Source organism: Empidonax traillii, unplaced genomic scaffold (assembly GCF_003031625.1).
Source record: "Empidonax traillii isolate 1590-97213 ecotype Southwest subspecies unplaced genomic scaffold, ASM303162v1 scaffold2:size4533513, whole genome shotgun sequence".
NCBI lineage: Eukaryota > Metazoa > Chordata > Aves > Passeriformes > Tyrannidae > Empidonax > Empidonax traillii.
In genome coordinates, this window is record NW_020955195.1 from 2740087 (window position 1) to 2767045 (window position 26959).

The 26959-nt window shown below is 41.9% G+C and overlaps 1 protein-coding gene across 3 annotated transcripts in view; it reads left to right on the forward strand.

Moving 5' to 3' along the window:
* The first annotated feature begins 8096 nt into the window (after positions 1–8096).
* The window catches only part of NRG1 (neuregulin 1), a 439630-nt gene continuing 420767 nt past the window's right edge, over positions 8097–26959 (forward strand). For 2 of the 3 annotated variants that reach the window (XM_027897301.1, XM_027897460.1), the window contains exon 1: positions 13408–13456. In XM_027897301.1, coding sequence (XP_027753102.1) covers positions 13440–13456 — 17 coding nt within the window. In that variant the 5' untranslated portion in view covers positions 13408–13439. Of the gene's footprint in view, positions 8128–13407; positions 13457–26959 lie in introns of those variants that run through there. The other variant, XM_027897380.1, reaches the window with a different exon arrangement.

Consider the following 26959-nt stretch of genomic DNA (forward strand, 5'->3'; position numbering starts at 1 on the left):
TGCTGAAGCAGCTCAAGGTGAAAGCAAAGAAATAACCTTGGCAGCATCCAAGTGAGGTTATTGTGGGGGCCTTTTGGTGGTGTTTTTTTTGTTTGGTTTTTTTTTTCTTTTTTTGTTTGTTTGTTTTTTGGTTTTTTTTTTTTTTTTGGTTGGTTGGTTTGGGGCTTTTGGTTGTTGCTTTTTTTTTTTTTTTGGCTTTTTTTTAAGGAGTGGTCTACCTTGTCCAAGTTGAATTCAGCATTATCAACATACAACATAGTAGCAGCTCCACAGCGTGTAATAAATGAGCAGCTCCTGGGTAAGGGTTAAAGGCGTGAAACTACTCTTTTCCTCCTCCCACAGCAGAAAAAGGGGATAAACTGCAGCTGAAGTGGGTTGCAGTGGGAGAAAAGAACATTTGATGTTGTCATAGTCTGAGAGGAGTCTTTTAGTAGTCTCTTGTATTCATTCTTTGGTGAGGTTTATGGATTTCTGTCTGTGGGAAAATTATTGAGAAAAGTTTTTTTTTTTTTTTTTTTTTTTGTTTTGTTTTGTTTTGTTTTGTTTTGTTTTTTTAACTTAATGCCATTATAATATATGCTGCATCCTGAAGAACCCTTTTGGAAGATTGTGCTCTGTGCTGGTATCACACTTTACACTTAAAATGAGCAGGAGTTTCCAAGTCTGCCTGTTCCACAACAACCTCTTTGAAAAACGATAAGCAGGCCCAAAGTGCTGTGAGACTTCAAAAACAGAACACGTACTTTGGAAACTTCACTTCTGCAACACACTATTCTTACAGAGATATCAGTGTACAGGAAAGGTGGAGATAAGTTTAGATCCTCGAAAATGAGCCTTGGTTTTGTGGCAGCTATCAAAACAGAGCGTGTGTCTGTTTCTCTGTTGCAGAATATAAAAATACCTGCATGTTTTTTTCTCTCAACAGCATAAATTATTACACTTGAAAAGCACTCTTCTCAGTCTTCTAAGGGAAAGGGAACACAGCATGCTAAGGAGAAATGGCTATCTCGGTGCTGTGTTTTCTTCCGTAATCTGTTAGACTGACAACCCTCACATCACGGTCCAAGCAAACAAGGTGTCTTTGTCAAGGGAAAATAATGACCCTTGGACTGAAGTTCCACAAATGGACAATTTTTGACCCTGACACTCCTGGGATTTTTATACAATGGATGCGTCCTGGAGGCGATATGGGAACCCACAAGGGTGAGACTGCTGGTTGCTATTCAAGGGATCTCACTCCAGACATGCAGCTCCAAGTAGTCAAAAACCTCAAGTGCCAACACTTCCTAAGTGTCATGGGTTTCCTTCTAAAAATCCTATTGGAATTTTTTCCCTTTACCACTGTGAAAGAAAGAAGTTGATGAATTGGAGGGTGGGCTAGCTGACACTGGGGGTTCCCGTGTCCTGAAGGGGTGGCTGTTATTTTGTTTTCCACACCTTTTCGACTGAAGCCTCTTAACTTTGAAGCTGTAATAACTCGGAGGGAGGAGTTTGGTTTTTGCCTCCTCTCCCGCCCTCCTCATCAAACACTTGGTTAGACCAAGACACCAAGATAACCGGGACAAAGCTGCCACTGGGATTGAACCCTCAGTGTTGGTGACTGTCCGCAATGGTGTTGGCTGAGCAGACTGGCTGTCTCGGACAGCTCAGAGGCGGCAGCAGGGACACCAAGGGTTTGCGATCGAGCCACCAGAGGGAGATAAAAGGCCACATGCGTTTGAGCTGAGCCCCCTGCTGTCTTCTGGTGACACGCTTGTAACCATCTATCAAAAGGCTCATATTAAATCAGACTAACTTGCGGGAAAACAGCAGCACTGCTCAGCTGCCAGCACTTGCCAAAGATGAACATTACCATTTTACCTTTGGCTCTGGTAAAGCCAGTGCATGTAATCCCAGGGCCAAAAAAAAAACCCCAACCTGAACCAAATCAACCGAGAAAACTGTGGTTCTCTGCTGTGCACACATAAGTAGTTTTATATCTGTCTGTTACTGCTCTACTGTGTTTCAAACTGAGGTCCAAGAAACCCATAAGTTTCTGCAAATATTTTTGTTGCATGGTCCTTTTGGAATAGTTCTAATGAAGCTCAGCCTGATGGGTGTTTTTCTTGGAATGTATTGCAGGGAATTCATGCTTGGGAAAAATTCCAGTGCATAATTCAAAGTCGATTCTCCACTAAAATTAATCCTTCAGCAGCAAGAATACAGACTACAATGAAAACACTTAGTAAACTGCTCTTAAGAAGATGATTCAGATAAACCCTTGGTTAGAGTTTTATTCTCTAGGAACATTCTTTACCTTCTTACTCTTTCTATCTGTCTCTTCCTTTTTTAGGTCATTCCTAGTCCCAAAGATGTAATGTAAAGTGAAGAAGTCTAGTTACTCCTTGTAATACAGTAACTGCAACTGTTTGAAAAATTCAAGCTATAGTTGTTGGGAAGAAATTGTAGATTTCTATTCTGGATAAGGATGAAAAAAACACCAAAATTATGACAAAGTGTATGTGAATAAATGTCAAAATATTTTGAAAATTTTCATTGACATAGGATGCTTCAATAATTCCAAATTTAAGTATTTTCTGGCTGGCTCAGCAGAGAGCTGATCCTATGGCCTTTCCCATTCTTGCCTCCCTTCTTATCTTGCGGTTCAACTGGGGAACATCTCCCATAATACCTCTATTTTAAAACCCCAGTTTTAAATTATTTTGTCTTAAAAGGGTGTACGAAGCCTGGAGTTAGAACCTGTGACTAGCTGATCCAACACCTGGTCATATGGAACACTAAGATAAAAAAGGAAACCAGTAAACAAGATAGGCAGAGACAGAAACATGACACAGAAATGTAACTGTGACAGACATGAGAAACAAGCCTGGCTAAATCACAGTAATTGATGGGCTAGCAATAAATTGGAGGCGCACTTGGGCTTTGCAACTGATAAGGATGCAAACTCAAGGAGGTAGGATGCTGGAGAGGTCAATGGGACTATGCCAGCTGCTGAGACAGTGTGAGAATGGGATTCAGGGAGGAGGGAGGATGAGACAGAAAGGGGTATAAAAAGAACCAGTTGCCTGCGTGCTGAGACTGGTCAGCATGTTGGTCTGGCATCTGATCACTGTAATCAATTCTACCCTGTTCCTAAACTCTTTCTTATCTAACTGCACAGTCTCGCTCTCTATCCCATGTGCACGGTTGCTGCAAAGACTGAGTAGCACCTCCTGGGGCAATCGATGTGATGAATTTGGTGCCAGCAACTGCAGCTCAGGCCGTGGGTTTTGGTGCCCCAGACCTGTGGTGGTGGCTACCAAAGCGAGTGAGGCCTCAATTGCTGTGACTGGGGCAGGGAGGGGTCTTGAGCACCAGTCAGGACTCCACCAGACTGTGGGGTTGGAACTGTGTGTGTTCTAAAAGCCATCACACTGATACTGGATCAAGGTGGGGGAAGCTGGAAGAGCAATTGTCAGAAACGAGGAATGGTCCTTGTTAGAAGAGGAGGTTGAAATATCTTGTCTTTCTTATTTTTCCCCACAAAGATGAAGACCTGGAGGCAATGCTAAATTGCTCATAAGCACTGAGGAGGAGGAGGAAGGGAGAACAGACTTATTTCAGATATAGAATGGTATCAGCTGGATTTTAATTTTTGTTCTTGTGCCAGTGATGTGTTTAGGCTGGAAGTTGGAAGAATCCCTTACTGGAAGAGGAGTAAGATTTGTTGCATAGCTTAACAAAACGAAATATTTTTGCCACAAAGCTTCTGTTAAAACAGATCTCAGAACGATTATTAAAAAAAGCACTTATTTTGACACGGCTAGCTGAGCTCACAAGCGACCACTTTTTATCACTTTTGTGTTTCTACACGTTCAGCATGCCCTATTAGAAAATGTGCTGAAAGAAGAATGAAAACAATTCAAAGAGCCTCTATGCAAGGCTGGTCTTCATCCTTCCCCCACATATTCCTCCTGTAGTATGGCCATCTCTGCTACTGTCACTTTGCTGCAGGAGAAGGGTTCAAAAAGTAGAATCCATGTGCTTCTTGCTTCACCACTGTAGCACTAGGGCTTGGTGTGAGTTTGTGTGAAGACTCAATTTTCTTAGGAAAAACTGAATGGTTCTCCTTTATTCACTTGCCTTTCTTTGCACACATGGGAACACACACACACACACACACACACACACACACACACACACACACTCTTTTTCCCATGTACATAAACTATGTTTACTTTTGTGTTCTCACCTAAAATAACGAAAGCATGGCATGTGTTTGCTGCACAGGGACTCTGAACACTGTCTCTGTCTCCTATAACCTAAGGAAGTCTTTGCTTTTATGCTGCTTTTAACCTCTTATTTTTTTTTTTTTTTTTGCAATTGGTAACCGATATGGCTGCTTCACTCTCATGAAAGCATCTGAAAAAAACCCAAAGCCTAGAGTTTTGTGCTTCAGACATTTTGGATCCCAACGCTGACTACTGTTAATCACACATTTTTAAAACTAGACCCAATTTTTTTTTTTTTTTGTGTAAGTGTGAAGTATTCCTGCCCCTGAATGTCATCAAATTGTCAATCACAGAGAGCCAAATAAACTGATGAAGATGGCAGTGTGTACACAGCAGTTGACAAAAGAGGCAAATAATTCAGATCTTCAGGATTAAGTCGTCTCTAGGACTGTTAACGGGGAAATGGAAAAATTTCAGCCTGAAGGGTGTTGAATGGGGTGGTGGTTCCGTTCTCCAAGACACTGAGCATCTCCCCACAAGGACAAGCAGCTTTTCTGAGTCAGGATACAGCGTGGTGAGAATTCCCACCACTGCTGCTGTTAACATCCAGAGCCACCATCACCAAGCTCCAGCTCATGGGGAGACACAGACAGCACATCGAGTTCTGTTCTTTCCGGTTTGCTTCTGTGTGAGTCGCCCATAGATCCTACAACTGGGCAGAAGGAATGAGTCCTGCAACCTGCCAGCGTTGACACAGCTTATTGTGGGGGGGACTGAACACCCTTTGGTGATATTTGAATTACAAAGAGCTACTAGTGAAACACAGACATTGCTCTCTGCAGCAGGCCTGATACTTAGAAACAGAAGTATGACGGTAGTTTGATGCATGTGCTTGCCTGGAGTTTGTCTGATCCATGCTGTCAGCACACACTTACATGAGTTACATGGGGTTTTGAAGTTTCAAACTTGTTCTAAACGTAGATCTGTTTAATGATGCAGAAGCCTTGACAGCTGTTCATAAAACCCTCTTGATGCAAGAGGCTTTGTCAGGACCTGTTTCTTGTTATCTGCTCACCACCGCTAATGAAGCAAATGACCTGCTGAGTTGTACCACTAAAGCTGACACAAAAGCTGTGGCATCCTTGTCAATCAGAGAATGAAATATACATGCACTGAAGCCTTGGAAGTTGTACTGAGATTTTGCTTTGCTTTGACATCTGCATGAAGCCATGTGGGGATTTCATAAATTCACAGGAATATCCACTTACGTCATCCATACTTCGTTGCCACACAGATGTTATGTGGACATTTAGTTCACTGCAAGTAGCTTTGTAATCATGCTAGAAGTGGAATTTATTTATTTTTTTTTTTTTAACATTCTTCCTAGTTGCTCTTATTAGTTATGCCTGCAATAGCAAATGTAGGCTTGGGTTTTTTTGCTCCACACTAAAACCCTGAGTCAGGAAGATGGTTAAGCACGTCATAAAGTATAGGCTGCAGTGCTTTGTTGAAAAGCTGTAGGTATAAGAACATATTTAACCTCAAACATACACTGAAGATCTTTCCTAAATTGATACTTTTTCCCAGAATAGTAATTTCTTAGATGGTAACAGTAACACAAGCTTAATGATGCTATGAATTGAATTAGTTAACCCATGGTGGCATTAAGGCGAGAAACTATTTGTTCCTTTTATGTTTAAAATGCAGGTATATGTGAAAATTAAAAAGGGAACATTTTGTTTTACAAAGGGAGCGCTTCCTGCTAGGTTGTTCAATATTTTAAGGTATAAAGATTAATTCTGTTATTAAAATTACATGGTGAGATGGGAATTTCAAGAAACTTGGATATTAAAACGAAGGAGTCTGATCACATAATACAGCTGAATTAAGGTTATTGGCCTGTGGTCAGTTAAGGTGGCCTGCTTGCTGGGGGAGAGACTAAATGGTACAAAGGGAAGTTTTCAAGGCGTCACTTTTCAGAAAGCCAAAAATTACCCGCAAGCTGTACTGTCTAGAAATATCTGAGCTCCAATCACAGATTTCAGTGTGCAAATCAGACCTCTTTGTTAGGCACTGCTTAAATTAGGGATACATTGAAGTAATCAGTATTCTCTTCAAAAATTTGTTTTGGAAATTATTCTTTGTTGGTGTTTGTTTCCCCCCCCCCCTTTCCTCCCCCCCCCTTCATATTCATTGCCGTGGACTCATTCAGGATATTCAAGTGCACATGATACCCATACACCTGATTATAATGTGCCACCGGTTGAAGCTGTCCCCATGCACTGTAAATTTTAGATTTGACTTTGTATACAGTAAAAACTGGCAGGTGGGTAGGGATATGTGAAACATACGCACCGGACCACTGGCCTAGAAGATACTTGAAAAACTGGCAAGTGTTTGGGATTCAAAGTGTTTTGAACAGCAACACAAACTCTAGCATGTGGGTGGTTACTCGTCATGTCCCTGTGAAATACTGATATTGAGGCCAAAACTGTGTAATGTCTTTACTAAAATGACCCGTACAATGGGTCAGAGTGTGTTCTCAGCAAGTTTGCAGATGGTTCCAGACTGAGGGGAATGCCAGATACACTGGAGAAAAGGGATGCTCTTTAGAGGGACCTAGACAAGCTAGACAAATGGGCTGATGGGAACCTCCTGGAGTTCAGCATCGGCAAATGTCAGGTTTAATTTGGGATCCCCAGTTCATCTCAGACATGAAGCCCATGCTACAAGTGCACTGGAGGTGGAGCCCACTGAGACACAGAGAGAGACACATGACATGAGACACATGACAAGAGAGGCAGCAAGAAGTGCTTTTGTTGGGTTGGAAAGAAGAAGGTGAAAGGGAGCTCTTCTGGTTATCATCAGCTCCTTTGTGTCAGGGCTCTGAAATGACAGAACTCTTCTCAGAGATGCACCAAAGGCAGAAGACACTCATTGAAACAAAGGGCTCTCGCAGAAGACTGGAAGATACTTTTCTTTCCTGGAAGGGTGCTCAGTGCCTAGACAGGGAGGTCCAGTGATTGTGAAGGTTCTCTGCTCTTGGGCGCCTTCCCAGCTTTATGGCCTAGAGGCAATAGGTGAAGTATCAGTTTGGCCCACCTGTGAAGTAAGGAGAAATCTATGAACCAGTAGATGGGGGGGTTTCATCTAGAAATCTGGATTCTTGAGTGAGCTCTTCCAATACTGAATCTTGCTGTCTGTGTTTTTACTGCTGTTTGCCAGCTGTGTCCCGTTACATAGCTACACACACACTGCAGTGTGCCCTGTGTGCGGTGCTTCACGTTGAATTAATCGGGAGTCTGAGATCCTTGCTTAAGCCCGAGCCCAAACCAAGGTTCTTCCTCAGCGAGGAACTTGCCGGGAAGCACGTAAACTACCCCCGGTTATCGCAGATCACCCACGAGCGACACCACCCACTCGGCACTCACGAAAGGAACACGCGACACGCATGGCAGACAATGGGCCGCGGGGAAGACGGAGGAGAGCGGCTGACAAAAGGGGCGACCTCCCCCGTTAGTGGCCCCGGCGGCGCGGGTGCGGGTGCGGGTGCGGGTGCGGGTGCGGGAGCGGGTGCGGGAGCGGGTGCAGGTGCGGGAGCGTGTGCGGGAGCGAGTGCGGTGCCGGGGGGCGGCCCGGTGCGGGGGGCGGCCCGGTGCGGAGGGGGCGGGCTGCGGGCGGGGCGGCGGGCAGCACCATGCGGCCGCGGCTCCCCGCCCTCCCGCCCTGGAGCTGCGCGGCGGCGGCGCCTTCCGCGGGGCGGCCGGGGGCAGGCGAGCCGCCGCCGCTGCCCTCCGCATGGAGCCGCGGCCGCCCGGCGCCACCGCCGCCGCGCTCACGGGGGTTTCTGCGGCGCCGGGGGCGGCGGGCGGCGGCGGCGGCGGCGGCGGCGTCGGGGCGCCCTGCGGAGGATGTGGTGAGTGACGGAGGCGCCGCGGTGTGTGTGCCTGTGTGTGCCTGTGTGTGCCTATGTGTGTGTCTGTGTCTATGTGTGTCTGTGTGTGTGTGCGCTCCCGGAGGGCAGCCTACCCGCAGGCCGCTTCCCCCCGGCCCCGAAGCGGCGGGTCCCGGCCGGACGCCCCGGGAGCTCCCGGTGCGCTCGGGGCGCTGTCCGCGGTGCTGAGCGCGGTGCTGAGCGCATCGCCGGCGGCGGGCGCGGCCGGTCCCCGGCCGGTGGGCGCGGAGGGACGCGCCAGGGAAGGAGCGATTCCTTCCCTGGCTTCCACCCTTGGGGTGTACTACCGATGCTGTCTCGGCGGAGAGGGGTGGTCGCTGGGCTCGGTGTGAAAATATCCGGCCGAGCCTTGCTCGGTCCGCCCGCAGGGTCTGCGATCCGGTCATCGCAGAAAGCAGCCAGCAGATGAGACCACGAGTAAGCCGGTGACACGAGCACAGCTCGGGGTAGCCGTCCAGAACCGGTGGGGTTTTCGATTTGCATTTCTAGACAGTATCTGCTCAACATCTGCTTGCAGCAGACAAGATAAAGTAGCTCCTTGACACCATGCAGTTTTGCAAATGAAAACATAGACTCAGTTTTTGCTGTGCTTTAGCTTAAATGAATTTGCAGTTAGGTGAAGCTTAGCTGCATTATTCTTATATTTTCTTGGTCTAGAATCACATTTAGACTGATTGCTGTGGAACAGTATGTCCTTACTCCAGTGAGTAAATACATGTCTTTTAGTGGAAAGTTCTCTGAATGTAAAAGTAGTAACTATACACTTCAAGTCTTTCCTTCTTGCAACCCATGTTCAGCTTCTCTTTCCTGCATCAGCTAAGCAATCTTCTCCTTTGCTATTCTGCAGTATTTTTTGTAACAAATGTTCTTCGTTTGCATAAAAAATGAACTGCAATGTTGCATTTTTGGTACTGTGTGCATTTTTGAATCTTTAAAAAACATAATTTCTCAGAGCCGCTCTGTATATGTGTGTGTGTAGGTGTTGGGAAGCCATGCTTTGCATTCAGTTATCCACAGGTCTTAAGTGGGAACTGAACTCTGCAAGCATTTTGCTGTAGATCTGTGGCACTTGGAAGAATGCTTTTTTCTGAAGTAGGAAGGAGTTTGCCTGTTTACAAGGTAGTCGATACTGTTTATCACAGGTGTTACCAGACAAAGGCTCGAGAGGAGTTAAGCTGTGTGATCATGAGGTTGTTGTATAATCAGACAGGTTAGCCTTGGGTAAGGACTATTCCTCAGTTGTATGGGAGCTGGCAAAGTGTATTTCTAAAGGTGAGGGTCTGTCTATAAGCTGAAAGCTGGGATAGGCGTTTAGGCTAAATGTGAGTCCATGAAAATTTTGACTCACAGCTAACAAAATCTAGACCCCCTTCAGTACTACCCGAACTCCTTTGTAGTTCAGTGGGATCTGTATTTCATTTGTTGGTGTGTCCTAGCTTGTAAGTCCTATCTCACGCTTGCTGACTTTGGCCTCTGTTTTTTTGTTCAGTGATACTAGACCAATTTCTAAATTTGTTTCTGAGATGAGAATAGGCCATTTTGCTTGAGCTTACTTTGAAGAAAATGTTGCTCCTGTGCCCACCGAGGTGTTGATTGCTTCTCTTTAGCCTGTGGGAGAGAAAAAAGGACAATTCGAGAAAGTCATGGTCTGCTTCACATTTATAACTTTTCCTTCTGTTTTTCCTCGTGTAAGTGCTTCAACTGGCTTTAAGCAGACCTCCCTGTGGGCATAAATTTTCTCCAGTGTTTTAAAGGCAGAAGACATAATTTCTGAAGGCTTAGTTTTGCAGGTGTTCTGCTGACTTGATTAATCATGCAAATAATTCTAGGGGCTTCCATGCTGGACTGCTTGTCTGACTAATGACAAGAAATACATGACATCCAAGTAGAAACTGGTAGAAGCAGATTAATTGGGAGACAAAACCTCAGCAGAGGCATTCAGCTGGCTTTCCTCACCCTTGTGCAGAAGACAAAGTGGGGCACTCAGGCTGGAGCTACTTGTTGCTCATGCTACACCCCTGTGTCATCTCATAACTTCTGCAGGGCTGTCAGATGCTTCTCCTGCTGCAGCTGCAGGAGGGGCAGGAGAGCACTGGCCCACAGCTGGCAGACGTGGGCTCTGATGCAAGGAATAGCTGTACATTTGTTCAGTCACGCTTGCTGTGCAGCCCTGATGCTCTTATTACAAGTACCCGTCACCTCTTGCAGCGCGTTTTGCTGCCTTCAACTGGCAGTTGCAAAAAGGCAGAACTTCGGTATCGCTGTGTTTGAATGAGCCAGCTTTGCAGTTACGGGTGACAGAGGTGGCTGTGCCCTTACACAGCCGAAGATGTGACCAGTTGTAAAGCCAGGGAGTGTGTGTCGTGTGTCTTGATCATTTTAACTCTCTTGTCATTTCTCGAGAGTGTCACAGAGCAATATCGTGAGGCTAGTAACATCTTATTTTGTGTTTATGCAGAACACAAATTTGATCTGCAAAAATACATTTATACTAAGAAAACCTTGCTTAAATTACTGACCAGGGTGCCTAAAAAACCATTTGACCTAGTGAACAAGTAAATTTTATTTTTATATAATGAGTATGTGAAATGCAGTAGGTTTGAAAAGTGTTTTTCATACCTACTCATCAAGTAAAACTGCCTGTAGATAGTTATGTTTGCTTTTAAATGTAAGCAACTTAAAAATGCATTTGAAGACCCAAGTTAAAAATAGTTGGCTTGCTGCGTGCCTGCAACAAGGAGTCTATTTTTGTCTTTATTCAGTAGTTTGCGCAGAGGCATTTCTGGGGGATGTTTCAGGCCTCCTCTGTAGCAATCCAGCCCCTGGATTTGTGTGCTAAATCATTTTGGTTTTGTTAGCAGTCGTATTTCTCCCTGACTTACAGGTGTTTCTAATCAAATAGATAGGGAAGGAATACATAAGCTTTTTCTAACCTCTAAACACATTTTCAGCTCCTCTGGGAATAGTGGCATGGTTTCACTGTCACTTTCAAAATTACACTGAAATTCGGGGGAATGCCCAAACTTGAAACCTTTATATACTTCACTCTCCTTTGTACTTATGGTTTATAGATTTTCCCAGTACTACTGAAAATTAAATCCATCAATAGTTCATTTTAAATGGTTTTATTTATAAACATCAGTTTGAGGCTCGCTAAGATTGATCAATGTATCTCTTTAAAATAAAAGATGTGACACTATCTGGAAATACCTATTTAGGGTTCATGTGCATGCTTTGTTCAATTGAAGCTGTACAGGGTGAAGGAATTTCTCTTTCATTTTCATATATACATATTTAAAGCTGTACAAGGTCTATGTTTAGAGCATGATATAAGCATAAACAGATTTTATGTATTTGTATGTGTTCAGTATATATATTAATACGAAAACTGTCCATGTAAAGGAGGTATATGCAGTGTGGAGACATGACCCATACCTTTTCAAAATATTTAGTTATTTTTTAGATTGCAAGAGAGTTCTGTTTTTGTAATCTGAAAGCAATCATCTCCAGTTCGGAATCTCTTAAATTATTTCTGTGTGTTTCTTAGATAGTATTTCTTGTTGGGATAAGTGCACTGCTGCAGGTCTGGGCAGTTGATCCTGATGAAACACCCTGCCTCAAATGATCCTTTTGGGATTTCATCTGTGTTGCTGCCTCAAGAGCTGCTTGAATTTTGGGGTTTTCTCCTTTTCTTTTGTCGTTTGTTTGCAGGGATTTATCTGCCTGTCCCTAGCTCTGACAGTTTAGAGGGTAGTGCTTCTACCTGGCTTCTGCAGGCTGAATTTTTGAGCCTTTCCTGTCTGCCTGTCAATCCTTCTTGTTCTAAGGCAGGGCCTTATCCTAATGGTCAAATTTTTGAGGTGCTGAAGGTTTCCTTTAAAGTGACCACTCACCTTCACTGCTTGCCTGGGGCCCAATCCTGTGCCCTTGAAGCAGGAAGGATTTTTGGTCTTGCTTCTGGTACTTGCAGAGTCTCTGTTGTGACAGAGACCTTGCATTGACAGGAGGCTGCATCTTTCCCCAACCTCACACATACACCTTAATTAACTACTCTTTCACTTTGCATGCTAGAAATAACAAGGTTGCATGACCTTCCCTTCTTCATGCACATCTCCTCTTCTGTCATCAGTGTTTTGACTGGGATGACTCGTGTGAGGAAGGTGAGCAGAACTTGCTTGTGTTTTTCTTATGTGCCAGTCACACTGCCCAGGTGCTTCCCTGTGCATTGCCAGCAGCAGCAACAATTTTGAGTATGGACTGTTTTCTTCCGAAATAATATCGGGCGTTAATTACATCAGAATATCTGCGTTACAAGATGCAATTCAAACTACAAGTAAATGTGAAATGGGATGATTGAAGTCTTTGCAGGGGAAAGGAAATCAAGAATCATGGAAAAAATAATTATTTTTGGACAACCTGTGAACCATATCCCTGATTTATTTATGTAGGCATGCGTGTATCTATAATCTGCATTAGGATTGAGCTTTTCTGATTATTAGTAATGTGTTTTGACTGCATTCTGGTAGCAATTGCAATTATTTATTAGATTGCGAGCATTTCTTTTGTCCACAAATAGGACAAAAGATTGTGTAATGCTCTGGAATATCATAGGTATATTGCTGTTCTCATGCCAAGATCGTCTTCAGCAACGAGATGCATATCTAAATAGAATGCATTATGGCCATTAACTTAATAAAATGTGAGTCATGCACACCAGCACTTTCATTCTTAAAATACTTCAGTAAACTGGTATATCCATTTGCCAATAGATACAGCACACTGTGGAAGACAAATCTGTTTCTGTATGGACAAATAATCTCCAGCATCTTCTCTGAAGCTCTGTGCTCAATTTAGGACTGTATGTGTGAGCTCACTAATGAACATTTTAAGCATACTTGCATGATGTATGTCATCACCAAGTTTTAACTAAAACTATAAGTGTTCAACCACTGTAATGTCTATTCTGACTTTAAAAAGTCCTAGATTTGAAATGACGCTGTTGACTAAATATATCAGTTTGTTTTGGAGGACAGACAGAACACCTGAGTGCTTTAGACTAACTCTGTATATGATGGTCCTGTAGGTGTTGAGAAAAGGCAGCAACTGCCACCGCAAATTGCTCCAAAACCTGCATCCAAGCTAAAGCCTGTCAGTAGCAATTTATGACTCAGAAAAACTTTCACGTTCTATCTTGAAAAATGTAGGCATGCTCTGAGGGAATAAAAGGGAAAGTTGGATCTGTACAGGCTGTCAGACCCACGTCATGCGTGTCCATGCAGGAGATCAGCAGGTGAGTCAGAGGGAATTTGGGAAGTGTTTCTTCTGGGGGATGCTGTGGTACTTTGGTGTTTCAAATGGATTTTTCTCACTTGCAGGGCAGAAGGAGTCACTTCAGGGATGTGTAAGGAACATTTGCAAATATCAAACTCTGACAAAGACATAAATTTTGATGACATAAAACCATGAAATCTTCAGTGTAATTAGTCCATTTATTTTCTGTAGCATTCTGAAAATATTTTCCTAATACTGATTTTCTAAAAGAGGAGTTTAAAAGAGAACACTTAAAAAGCCCTAATCTCTGCATAGTACTGCATCTTCTTTTCATCATGCTATCAAGTCTTTTACAGCAACAGTCAAAATCAATTCATAATCCACCTTCTTTCTGACAAGAACAGTTGTCATTTTTTAGCTGATATCTCTATGTACACATTTATACTGTCTTTGTGTGAAAGAGTATTTGGGAGCTGAGCAGAGGGAGGGAATCAGATTCATAACAGGTGAATAGGAACTCAGGTTTTGGTACAGCTGTCTGAAACATTCGATCTTTCTTGTGAGCACAGGCTATTCACATGATGACTGCATTCTTCCTTCTTCTCAGCTTTCATGTTTGCTAGTCCACTGTGCAAGGCTGATGGACAGCAGTTAATTCTACTGTACTCCTTCTATGCTGACATTTGTATAACTGTGGGAAACATGTCAACCTCAGACAGCGAATATATTTTGCTTCCTCCCATCAGTGAACATCATCTACCATCAAGCACATTTTCACAGAATCAGCTGGCAGTTTCAATTGCTCAGTATTGCCTTTAAAAACAACATTTATGTTTATGGTGACCTCTTTTTTTTGAATTATTTTGAAGCGCGGAGTTTTTATGACCAGCTGCTCCCAAGTATTCGTGCTTGAGAAGCTAGTACTGCATATTCCAGGAACAAACGATTCACACAAAATAAACCCTGTGGTTCCAGCAGGGTATCTTACTGGCATGTGCTGCCTCTTTCATCCTAAAGGTGGGTGGCTTCTTCCCATTTTGCGCATGGAAGTGAAGCATCTGCAGTTCCTGCTGGCCTCTTTGGGCCTCTTTCTACATTTCTACATCATGCCACCTCTTGCCAGTGTTTTTGAGTTGGGGGAGAGTGAACTGTGTAGTGGAGGGTTGTGCTGTTGAACAGGAATTGTTCTACAATGCTCTGGTGAGTTTTATTTCTGCTGCTGATGGCAGAATAATAGTGGTATCATATTATTGGTGGCTTTCAACAAATGTTTTCCTACAGATGGTGGAGATTAAGGCTGCAATGCCTGTTGTTTGAGCTGCAGTGCTGATAACAAAAGCTTTGCCACAGCTGCTTCAGCCGGCAGCGGGGCAGGGCCCTTGGGGACCTCTGGCAGGATCTGGTCTCTGTGCATCACTGGCCAAGAGCAGAAGTTCATGAGCACTGTTCATTTGTTTATTTATGACAGCTGGTTTTTGTCAGTGGTCCCCTGCAGGTCACACATATTTAAACTTAATCGGAGACAACTCCCGCCCTTTCTTTTCTTTCTCACACAAATGTTTTGCTGAGCCCTGTGTGCAGTAGGGGAGGTTTTAACTCGTTTTCTTATTAGGCACATCGATTGTATGGAGTCAGAAACCTCAAGCACCATGAGCAAGTGGATCCTAAACATTTAGGGCCAAAGTGGTTCTCTGATACGTTTTTGAAAGTATCCAAAATGCTGATTTATATTAGAGTGTGTTTCTGTGCTGAAGTCAGCATCAAAATTTGCTCTGACTTTCACTGACACAGGAACAGGCCCTGAAGCAATTGTTGTAGTCCAGCCTAAGTTGCATTGGAAAGTGACTTGGGATATTTCAGCGAATATTCTGAAATAATATTTGTCCCTTGACATCTGGTAAATTGCATAGCTGAAAGTTTCAGTAGGTATGTGTACTCACTTTTATATCAGATGTTTTGTTCCACTTCACACGCATTTCAAAATGCATCCTTTTAAAGGGTAGTAATGCTTTCATAGAATAATCAAGATAAGAGGGAATATTAATGACATGCATGTTTTTTACTAGAGATGTGATACCTTCCCATTAACAGTGAGCTGAAATTTCAGTGAAAATGAGTACATGGTGAAACTACCGTAGTTGATGACTGAGCCTTTTTGGGATTCATTTTATTATGTAGTTTGAATTAAAAACAAAATAAAACACAATAAAGTTTGTTTAGGGGGTGTTTTCCAGGTATAGAGAAGATTTTTGACAAGGTTGAAGGTGTAAATTCTTCAAAACTACCATTAGATAAGAAAAGTAATACCTTTCCAAGAGGTGATTTGGTCTTTTGCTGAAGATTAAGGCACTGGTATCAAGCTGGTAAATATAGATTTCAAAAGATGCTGGGGGTGAACTAAGTAGGCATAAATCTCAGCAAAAGTGCCAACATTTGAGAACAAAGATACATTCTAAAAGCACAATATAAAAGAAAATAGTAACTTTGCCAATTACCTTTTTCAAGCATTTTTGCTGGGAACCTGAAAGCTGCTGAGTGGGTATAGACATTTGAGTCCTTTTAGTTTGTCCAGTTTCTTGATAAGAAGTTGTAGGACAAATAGGGTGAGTGATTCATAGGCGTCTTGAAAATCTACTTGGTTTTCTGCAGAATGTTCTGCAGGTCTGTGTGGACACCTTAAAGTTATTATGAGCATCTTGGCTTCCAGGTAATTTATTGCTACAGCTTGTTGTCTGATTCACATAGACTTCTGGTGAGTAGCTGATGCTAGACTTGTGGCATATTCTCCTCTTCAGCAAGACCTGCTGTGTCATGGAGAACCTTGTAGGACACACAGCCACTTTCTCCCCACCCTTCAGTGATTGTGGATATACCTTCAATAACACCAGAAACAACATAAAACCAAAAGGGGTATCCTAGCACTTCTTTCTTCCTGATGCATAGAAAAAGCGTGCAGTGCATTGATAGAAGCTGTTCAGTGAGTTGAGTTCAGCTGGAGTGAGTTCCTGTCCAATTGTGCTAAATAAGGGTTTTGTCTTTGGCTTGGAGCCACATTTGCAATCCTTTAATTTACTTGGGATTTTCTTTTGGCAGGACGGGATGTTCTGCTCTGTTGGTGAAAATGTCTTACTTTATTGACAAGTTATGAAGGTCAAGAGAAACATTCAGTTAGGTTTGTATTCAGAGACATCATCAGAAGATGCATAGCAAGGGAGCCAAGGGAATACAAGAAGTCCATTTACAAATGCAAATCGAATTTAAACCTTCTTCAGGTTTTTAACTGTAACTGACTATGCTTTTAATTTTCAATTCTGACCTCTTTCATATATAATTCCTGTTCTAGAAGGCTAATTTTCTACTTTCTTCTGAAAATGTTGTCCAGACACGGAATGATGAATAATCTCTTTGGAGGTGCAGTCAGAATCAATACTTTTGCTCCTGCTGGTGATTTGCTGTAGTGATTTTGAACACTAATGCTTCTAATTAGATTCACTGACTTTGAGATTTAAGTATATATGGAAAGTTATACTTGTGGTCTAATACTGCCTTAACTTCACACTCTTTCCTAACTCGGGGTCCCAGGAGACCTCTCAGCTAAAAAAATCTGATGTCATCTTTTAATCTTACTGTTACTGGGAGTTCAGAAGAAGCTTATTACATACCTCAGAGTTGCCAGTGTTTCTTAAACTGACGTTATAATGTAGTTACTTAGTGGAAATTTATAAAAGAAAAAAGGACACTCATAAAGAGACAATAATTTTCTTTAAAACTTCCTCTGTTGTTCACAGACATTTGCTATTTCCAGATCTCTCAAGAAATTCAGTATTTGCATTAATGATACAGAATAACTATTAACTGCTGTATTATGATATTGATTTAATCAATCCATTTGAAATTAATGTGGGTAACTTTCAGGCATCACTTTGGACACTAAGAAGGCTCTCCTGACTATACTCCAGTTGTGACTACCTTTTGTCACTCTTAATTTTTCTCTGTTTACAGTTTCACTCAGAAAATTAATCTGCCGTGGTGGCTTAGTGGCAGATGAACTTTAAAATGATGATATATCTTCACTACCTTTCACTTTTGTTTTCCTCACTTGGCTTTAACTGAAAGGATTGTGTTCCCATATTTGGAGGCACATTTCATTTTCATTTTTTTTTTTCACTAGCAAAACGTTGAAGCTTAAAACAACATTTTATTTCTAATATTTATTGCAAAGTGGCAATTTATTTTTCAGAATGCTATGTAATGTTTAGTAACCTGGCTGGCTAGCAGATAATGGCAGCAGTTCATGTAAAATAGAAAGAACTATGCAGATGGTTACATAGAAAGTGCTTTAGCTTCAGCTTCCCTGTGTTATTTAGCACAGGTAAAACAGAGTCAAATGTTACAAGTTTTATGAAATACAGTACATTTACTAAAACACTGGCATACAGGTATAGGAGTAAGAGAAACAGATGTAGAGCTTTTATTTATGCAGAAGAAAAATATTTATTGATAACTAGAATTGCTACTATGCAGGCAGATGTTTCTTTACCTCTGTTTCTCTTTATATATAGGACAGTTTATCTGTAGCTCAAGGTAAGTATTGCAAATTTTGTGTTTGCTTGCTTCTTTAAAGTTGCAATTTTCAAGTTGATTTTAGATCTATTTTCCTGATATATTTTCTAGTTCCCTTTCTCCTGTTTTGTGCCAAGCTGTTGTTCTATAGTTCTAGTATTTTTCTCAAGAACAATAAAATATCTTCATTATTTTTCTTTGAGGACAGTGCCTGCTTTGGTGTAATATATTACATTTCTTTCCTCAAGTGTAGGTCAGATAGACCTTTTGTTTTAGTAAGCTGAAGTCTTCATTGTTCCTGGAAGTGGACAATCTGTTTGTCTTCATCTACCCCAGCAAAGACTTCGTTTTTTTAGAAGTTACTCTGGTGACAGAGATGTGTGTGTTGACTTGTCGCTGGAATTTCATTCGCTTTTCAGAGTAAGATCATGCTGGTGGGCAAATGTGGGGTGGGGAGCATTTACACAATACTATGTGTCATTGTTATAATGAAATTTGAATCATGGACCTTTGCATCATCCGTGTGAGCTTAAGCCACAGTTGCACATACCGGGTACATTATTCTGAGTACTTCTTAAAGGTTTTTTGCAGTTCAGTTTCAGATTCAGGGAAAAACAACCAAACTGAATCCAGGAAATCTGTACACAGAGATCATGTTGGAGATGATGAGCATCTGGTTTGGTTTGAAGGTGAACTGTATTAGTTTTATTTTTGTACCCATGCTGTCTTTCCTACTTACAGGCTGAAAAACAGAAGGTTTGAAATCAAACTGGTTTAGACATCAGCATGGAGTAGGAAGATGAGCTTTGTAGATTCAAACAGTAGCTGTTTATTGGTTTTATATTCTGAAATACAAATATCATTTCTGGAAGAAACAAAAGCATTGCAGACTGTTAAAGGCAGGAGAGATTATTGGTACAGCATGGCCTTGAAATCTTGTTGAGTTGGATGCAACTAAGCAATGTGTGTTTTTATGTAGTCAGATTCAAGTCATACTTTTCGTCAAGAGCTATACCTTATGACACAAAAGCAGGATTTGGAGTAATGTGGAAACAGCATCTGTGGAAAGAAATCACAGGTCATGAATGCAACAAAACACTTGAGCCTTCTCCAGTGCAGGAGCTACAAGGACATTCTTTTGAAAATCTGCTGGTATTTGGGGCTCCTTATCTATAAATATTACAAAGTTCCATCTTGCACATATCTGGTGGTTTTGCGTGAACATCAGAAAATTAGACAATAGGAGAGAATAGGATATGTTTCAGAGAGGAGCTGCAAACCCAGCTGAAGGACTGGAAACAAAAGTTGAAAGGGCCTCAGTCTACCATCTCTACAACAGGCCAAAGATGATATAATCATTCTATTAAAGGAAGATATCACTTGAGGATTTAAAAGTGAGACTTTTTACGCTCTCTGATTCTCCCAAAGTAGTTATGCATCCTAAGATCTCTGGGACAAGACCTGGGGGCTACCTGTGCAGATCTTCACCACTGCAGGGAGAAAATTCATGTGGACAAAACTCCATTAGAGCTCAAGCTAGCCAGCACTGTAAGTGACAAACAAAAGGGCTTTTTTAAACATTATAACAACAAAAGGAAGATCAGAGATAACACCTGGTCTGTTGCTGGATGAGGTTGGTCACGTCACAGATAGAGACATAGACAAAACAGAGACTTTTCATACCTTCTTTGCCTTGTCTTCGACACTGGTTATGGACTCTGAGACCGCTGGAGTCCTGTGTTGGATGACTGTGACAATGATAACCTCCTAGCTGATCCTGAATTTGTTCAAGACTTGCTGATCCAGCTGGATGCGCATAAATCTATGGGACCCAATGGAATTCATCCCAGGGTACTGAATGGGCTGGACAATGTCATTGCAGGACCTCTCTCCATTTTTTTCACTGCCTTGATAGGTCCCAATCGACTGGAAGCTGTCGAACATTGGCAAACAATTTCAAGATGGGAAAGAAGGGGGACCCTGGTAGTTACAGGCCTGTCAGTCTCACTTCAGTGCCTGGTAAAATTATGGAGAAAGCTGTTCAAGGAGTACTTAAAAAACACTTTAGTCATAATGTGGTCAGTGGTCATAGCCAGCATGAGTTCACACCAGGGAATTCCTGCTAACCAGCTTGATTTCCTCTTATGACAAGGTCACCCACCTACTTGACCAGGGCAAAGCCAGTAGATCTGGGAATTGAGAATTTTAGCAAAGCTTTTGATACTGTCTCTCACAACCTCCTTCTGGATGAAATGCTTGATACACAGCTAGACAAGTCTTCAATACGTTAAATGAACAATTTACAGATGGGATTGGGTCAGTTTTATTAGGTTTTATAGGCTGGTGACCAGTGCCCTGGGAGCCAGGAGAGCCAGCTGTGTCCTGGGGGGCATCAGGCACAGCATCCCCAGCCAGTCCAGGGAGAGGATTGTCCCACTCTGCTCTGCCCTGTGGCGGCCTCACCTTGAGTATTGTGTGCAGTTTTGGGCACCACAATGTAAGAAGGACACCAGACTATCAGAGTGTGTCCAGAGAAGAGCAATCAAGATGATGAAAGGTTTCAAGGGCAAAATACATGAGGAGCAGCTCAAGTCACTTGGTTTGTTCTGCTTGGAGAAGAGAAGGCTGAGGGGAGACCCCATTGCAATCTTCAAGTTCCTCAAGGGGAGCAATAACGGGGCAAGTGCTGATCTCCTCTGTGTAGTAACTAGCGATAGGACACGAGAAAAAGGAATGACACCAAGAGTTGTCAGACAAGTTCAGAGGGAGCATTAGGAAAAGTTTCTTCACTGAGAGGGTGGTTGAACACTGGAACAGGCTCCCCAGGGAACTGATCACAGTACCAGACTTCAAGTAGTGTCTGTATGATGCCCTTAGTCACATGATTTAGTTTTAGGGAGTCCCACAAGAAGCAGGGAGCTGAACTCAATGATCCTTATGGGCCCTTTAAACCTGAGATATTCTATAATTCATCCAGCTATGGACTAAAGAAAAGAGGCAGACTCTGAAGTGTTCAGAGCATTTATTTCCTGAGATGTGATGTCTGATTTTCTTGTAGCATTTCCAATTTGTCAAGGTGTTTATTTTTTGTTCACATCTTTTGCCATGACACTTGAGTGACATAAAGGCTCTCCACAGACCCTTTATGACTGTCTCTATAAAGACCAGATTGTCTTCTTTCGCCTTGTCCACAGCTAAAAATGCTAGTGATATTTGTTTCCTGCCATTGTTCTGTTGTTGCTGTCATCCTTTTTTGTCATTCATTCTGAAATGCAAAGAATTTTGAAGGACTTGGGGGCATGATGTTGGTGTGGATACCTGAGTAGAAATAAGAAGAGAGAAGTTGTTACTTGCTGTAGATTTGAAGCTACAGCTTCTTCAAGAATATTTCACCAGGTGCAAGCTGGCCCTTGAAATTCATTTGGTCCTTGAACTTTCAAGGAGAGTGGTACTTTGGCTTGAGTCATAAGGAAAAGGTAATTAAAGAGCCAGATTTTTTTTTTTTTCTAAGTGCATGTCTGGAAATTTAAGTGCCTAAGAACCTTGGAGAACTTAAGCTAGTAAGTTATGAAAAGAACTGCCCATCAAATACTTGAAATAGAATGTTAGTGTTCAAGACATGAAGTGTCTGGGAAAAGAAGAAAACCCACTGAGCGTGTCCCAGCTCAAAGAGCTGGCTAACTGGGGACTCAGCATCTGCCACTGCATTTCTCTGCACTGCAGGTTACCCCTGTTCTCCTGGACAAGTCAGTTACCATAATTTAGAAGAGGAAAAATAACAGTATTGCTTTCATCTGTATCTCTGAAGTGCTGGGCTTCAGTGGTAAGTGGTAAGGAAGAAATACTGACACAAATCTTTGTGGCAGGAAAAAAAAACCACTCTGAACTAGCCTTTGGCTGCACTGCTTCTAACTTCATGTTGAACAAAATACCATGGTGCTGAAGTCACATGGAGGAACATCCACCGGTAATTGGGAGAATCAGAGGATCTAGGATTAATGTGTTCTTGGGGTAGTGAAATGGCTTCTTGATTGACAGCAACGCTGACTAGTTGTTCACTGCATCTTCTCTCTCCTCACCACAGCAGGTTTCTTGCTCTGCTACCCCTCAGCCAGTTCCTCTGCTGTTCTGCTGTGCTGGGGAGCACCTGAGGGATGGCACTGCTTGTATTTGAGGAGAAGAAACTGAGCTACTAATGCTGACAGTTCTCATTCTGTGACTTGGGTTTTTAGAGAAACTTGCAGTGGTATCCAAGGATGAGCACCTTTGGCAGGATCAGGCGGGTGCTAGCTCCATATGGCTGATCCTTAGAGTAGAGAAAAGGGCCTAATTACTTTTGGCATGGGCTTTTAAATCAGGATGGCTTGTGTTCCCACTGAAAATGCAAGTGTAAGGATCTGTGGTAAAAAGAAAAAACAAGGAATACTCCTGGTATTTAGATGAGAAAACATGGCATGTTTGAATCCTCCAATTAAAGGAAAAAAAGCTATCCAGTATCATATTTTGGGAAGAATTCTCATGCTTTAATTGTCCTGATGATTAGTCCCACTCAGGGGAATGAATCAAAACCATCCTACTGAATGGAAGAATAATGAAGGAAACAGAGAGATGGAAAAGAGACTTGCTGCAGTTTCCATTCCTTTGCATTGGCTTGTTAATGATCAGCACCACTGTCTCAATCTTGAAATAAAGCCTTCACCATCACTACAGAGAAGTCTTTTGAGTTTTTCTTTTCCTGCCAGTGTTACTTTTCTCCTGACATTATTTCAGCTCTCTAAATCTGAATTCTGTAACCTTATCAAAGAAAGTGTGCCAAGTGTGGCACTGATAGCAAAAGGATGTCTGTAAATAACAGAGCTGCTAGATCAGGCCTGCCTCAGCCACAGTGTGTCTTTTGACCACCAATAACTCTAACAGAGATACACCCACACTGTCAGACTCTCAATTCCCTCATCTTTAAACATCATCAGCATCTTCCATGGCAACTCAGTTTTTCTGTTGCAAATGCCTATGGATGACTAACACATTGTTAGTTTATGTAATTTCCCTGCTGTAACTGTCTTAATATGGTCTATTAATATGACCTAGTGCTCCATCTTGTTTAATTCTTTACATTTCCTCTAATTTGAAATTGGGTTACAATGCAGCAATAACTAAATCTTATCCTCAGCATTTGCTACATCCCTGCAGGCATTTTTGTTAACATTTTTTTTTTGTTCAGTTTGTAGCACTGTATATTCAGGTTATAATTCATAGCTTGATGTTGAAAGTACAGCTCAGAGATACTCAGTTAATGAAAGACTCTTCTGGCAAGCAAATCTCCTTCTCTTGTCCAGAAAAGCCTTTGAAGGACACAATAGGTAGGAAGAACAATTTTTTAAAACCAGTTGCATGTTGTAAGACTGTCCTAAAAATGAGAAATGTCTCCACAAGTGATTACTGTTACACTCAACAGCACTTCTGATAGCACGATAGTGTTGATTGTTACAGGACCAAAGAAGTTTTATTGCCAACTCAGGAGTATTAAAATAATCTTTCAAGCAGTAAAGCAAACTGTGAAAAACACTGATCTGCAGAGTATGGTATGGTTTTCTATCACACCAGAGTTTGACTACTGTAAAATGCTTGACTAGCATTTGGACAACTGTGTTATTTAGTTAAGATGCTGCACGGGGGAAGAATTTCACAGATACCTGAGCAAATAGCTCTGCTTCACAGCATGCTGGGACTGGGACACAGTTTTTGCTAATCCTTGCAGAAAAGTAGATGAATGCATAATGATGGTAAAATTGTAAATCATTGCATCAAAATCTGAGCATCTGCCCAAGCCCTGAGCACACATGAGAAGGAGGGAGATTGCAGGAGAGCCCAATTTAGCTCTCTTTTCAGGACACGCTTCATGAACAGATCAGGGCTTTTGCCATCTTGCTTGCAGACGTGTTTCCTGCTGTCCCTGACACATGTGGGCCAGTAAGCCCACCACAGTGACACACCTCATGTTGGGTTTCATGTTAAAGACATAGTTCTCAAGAAAAAAAAAAAAAAAAAAAAGGCAATTTTCTGACCCAGTATAAAAATATTTATTTCTTATTATCTTCTGCTTTCGAACGTCCCTAGACTGTGTTTTAAAGATGTTCTTCTAATGTAATACCATAAACGCAAGACCTGATGCGTTAAAGCAAACAGACTAATATTTGTAGCACTTGCAGTAAGGCAGAGAGATGTCAAAACTGATTCCTTGTTCAAGAGGCTGCGATAAGAGAAGCAGAAGGGAAAGGTGAGATTTCTGCTAAGACTAGAGCATTATTTCTGCTGAAAAACCCTGCTACCAGTGTACAGTGAAAGGGAATAAGCACCTGCAAAACACAGTCCTATCTCACTCTATATACCCTGGGCAATCACCTGAGGACTAAAGGATTTAAAGAAAACATTAAGCATGATGACTCGAGATACTTTGGTAAATTGACTAAAGCTTTCCTCACATAAACAATGCTGTGGAGGCAGAGTCCAGGCACGGGGTCTATCTCTCCATCCGTCCCTAAGCAGTGAAATTCCATATGCTAGCTTTCAAGAGGCTGTTTCAACTTTTTGGTATTTTGTGTTTAGAGCAGGCAGAAAAATTTGGGTTCTTGTTAAGCTGATTCAGCAGCATAATGCCTCATCTCTCTTATGGTCTGTGGTTATAAGAAACTCTTCATTATTTAGAATAATAATGACATTAGTACAGCAACAACAATGTCTACCTCCTTTCTTTTTATACTAATTGGATGATATCAACTATAATCTGGAAGAATAGGATGTGAGAGTAATTTTTGAAAAGAGAAGGCTGAATGGCTTTGTTTAATTTAATTTTTTTTAACCTTAGCACACATATTATCATTACTACGTATTTTCAGCATGTCCTCTAAAGGATCTGTTGGAATGATTCCTGTTTTCTGCTTTAAAAAAAAAAAAAAAACCAAGCCAAACTCCTTTATGTTTACCTGTCCTAGGATACTTCAGACCTTTGCTCCAGTTGTTTCAAAGCTACCACAGATGTGTTGCTCTGCCAGTTAAAATACATGGTCTGTTGGAGCTTATTTTACAAGCCTGCGGTTTCTTTGCTGTGGTCCAGCTAAACACTTTAAATACCTGCTCCCTGTTGGCAGCTTGGATGCACAAATATAAGCACACAATTTAAATGCTCTTTCGAGTTGTATCACAGCGCTCTGCGGGATCAGACTCCAATAACACAGGCACGCTTTGCAGGTAACATTAGCATCACACAGAGGGTACATATGCACAGGCAGCTGTGTGAAGATGTCATCTCTGGATTTAAAAAGGTGCGTATAAAAGCTGACATGTTTGCCTACAGTATCTGAACACCAGTTGTTTACTAGACAGCTGTGATCTCCGTTGAGATGGAAGGGAAGCAACGTCTCTGAAGCTGATGGCAAAATTTGCTAAACTCAGCATTTCACTTGAAGTGTCTTAACCAGTCTACTCCTGCTCCACTTTTAAACCCTCTCACTACAAGCTCCATCTTCATCGAGGAATTAGTAAGCAGCTTTTGTGGAACGACTTTGAAATTTCTCCTTGCACAGCAGAAACCGTGGCTATTTTTTGAGCTGAATAAATAATTCCCAGGGAGTAGTAAGTCATCAGATGAGTTCATCTTCTTATTTTCTTTTGTACATATTCCTCACACTTCCAGTAATTACACTAGCTGCTAATTGAACCCCCCTGAGTTTTAAGTATTGTGTGTTTTCAGTAGGTAACACTTGACATTATGGCTGGAGATGTTTTGTGTGAGACACTGCTTTCACTGCTTTGCCTTCACCTAGTTTCTACTATCTCAAATAATAGACAAATATTTTTTCTCATTAGCCTGATTCATAAGCATAGCTTCTGTCCCACAATTGTGAAATATATTAACATTTCCAGTGTGAAAATCTGGGTTGAATGTGTCACACTCACACTGTAGTGGCCTGCATCCACTGCACTACCCTGCATCCACTTCATCCCAGCCCCTGATGAATACCAGATATTAAAGTCTTGCTGAAAATCACTTCTGATCAATCTGCAAAGTTAGATATGCGGATTTATTTGTACTCTGCATCTGTTTCCATGAAATATTCACAAGATTTTCGAATTCACTGTCTGTAAGTACTAGCAACAATAAAACAAATCACTCCAGTACTCAGGGGAAACTGCCCCAAAAGGGGAGCATGCATTTTCTGAGGTAACTCCATTTCAGTTGTGTGGAAGACTTAAGACAAAAAGGGCTCTGTTTAATGGGGACCCCTCAGTCTATCAGTCTGTCAAGTGTGTCAGAGTACTTCCTACACAAAGTTTGAGAGCTTGTGACCAGGCTAGAATACATACCAGATGAATTCACAGGCTCCTCACCTGTTAGGGCTGTTTTTAATGCACCTTCTGTAGTGTCAGCATCTTTCTACTGCAGAATGCTGCAGTATACAAGAGATTTTAAACTGACAATAAAAAAAGAGTGGAGATAATTGCTTCCTGCTGCTTCCCAGTGCAAAGTAGAAAAGAACATACAAAGTAGAAAACAACATAACTCTGCTAGCAAAGACTGTTCGTGTTTGGTAGGAGCATAAAGGGAAAGGACCCTTGCTTTAGTCCACATAGGTGCCTGCTGACTTGCAATATATTTCCCCTCCCAGACCTTTATGAATACTAATATGAGTGCTACACATCTACCCACTGCTCCTGCCGTAAGGTCAAAGTTGGATCAATACCTTTTCGACAATTGATGAAGTGTCACTGTCCAAGTGTTTTCCTGGACGCACCAAAGTCCTGACTGATTGGTATCCTAACTCTTTTCCCATCTTTAAATGTAGCCTGCTTGCTCTCAGTGCTCTAAATAACTGAGTGGAGATGACACTGATGGACTGGACTCGGCACTGAGCAGCAAGGCTGTTGAAGTGAAGTCTCAAGCAAAGGAAACAAAGTCCAC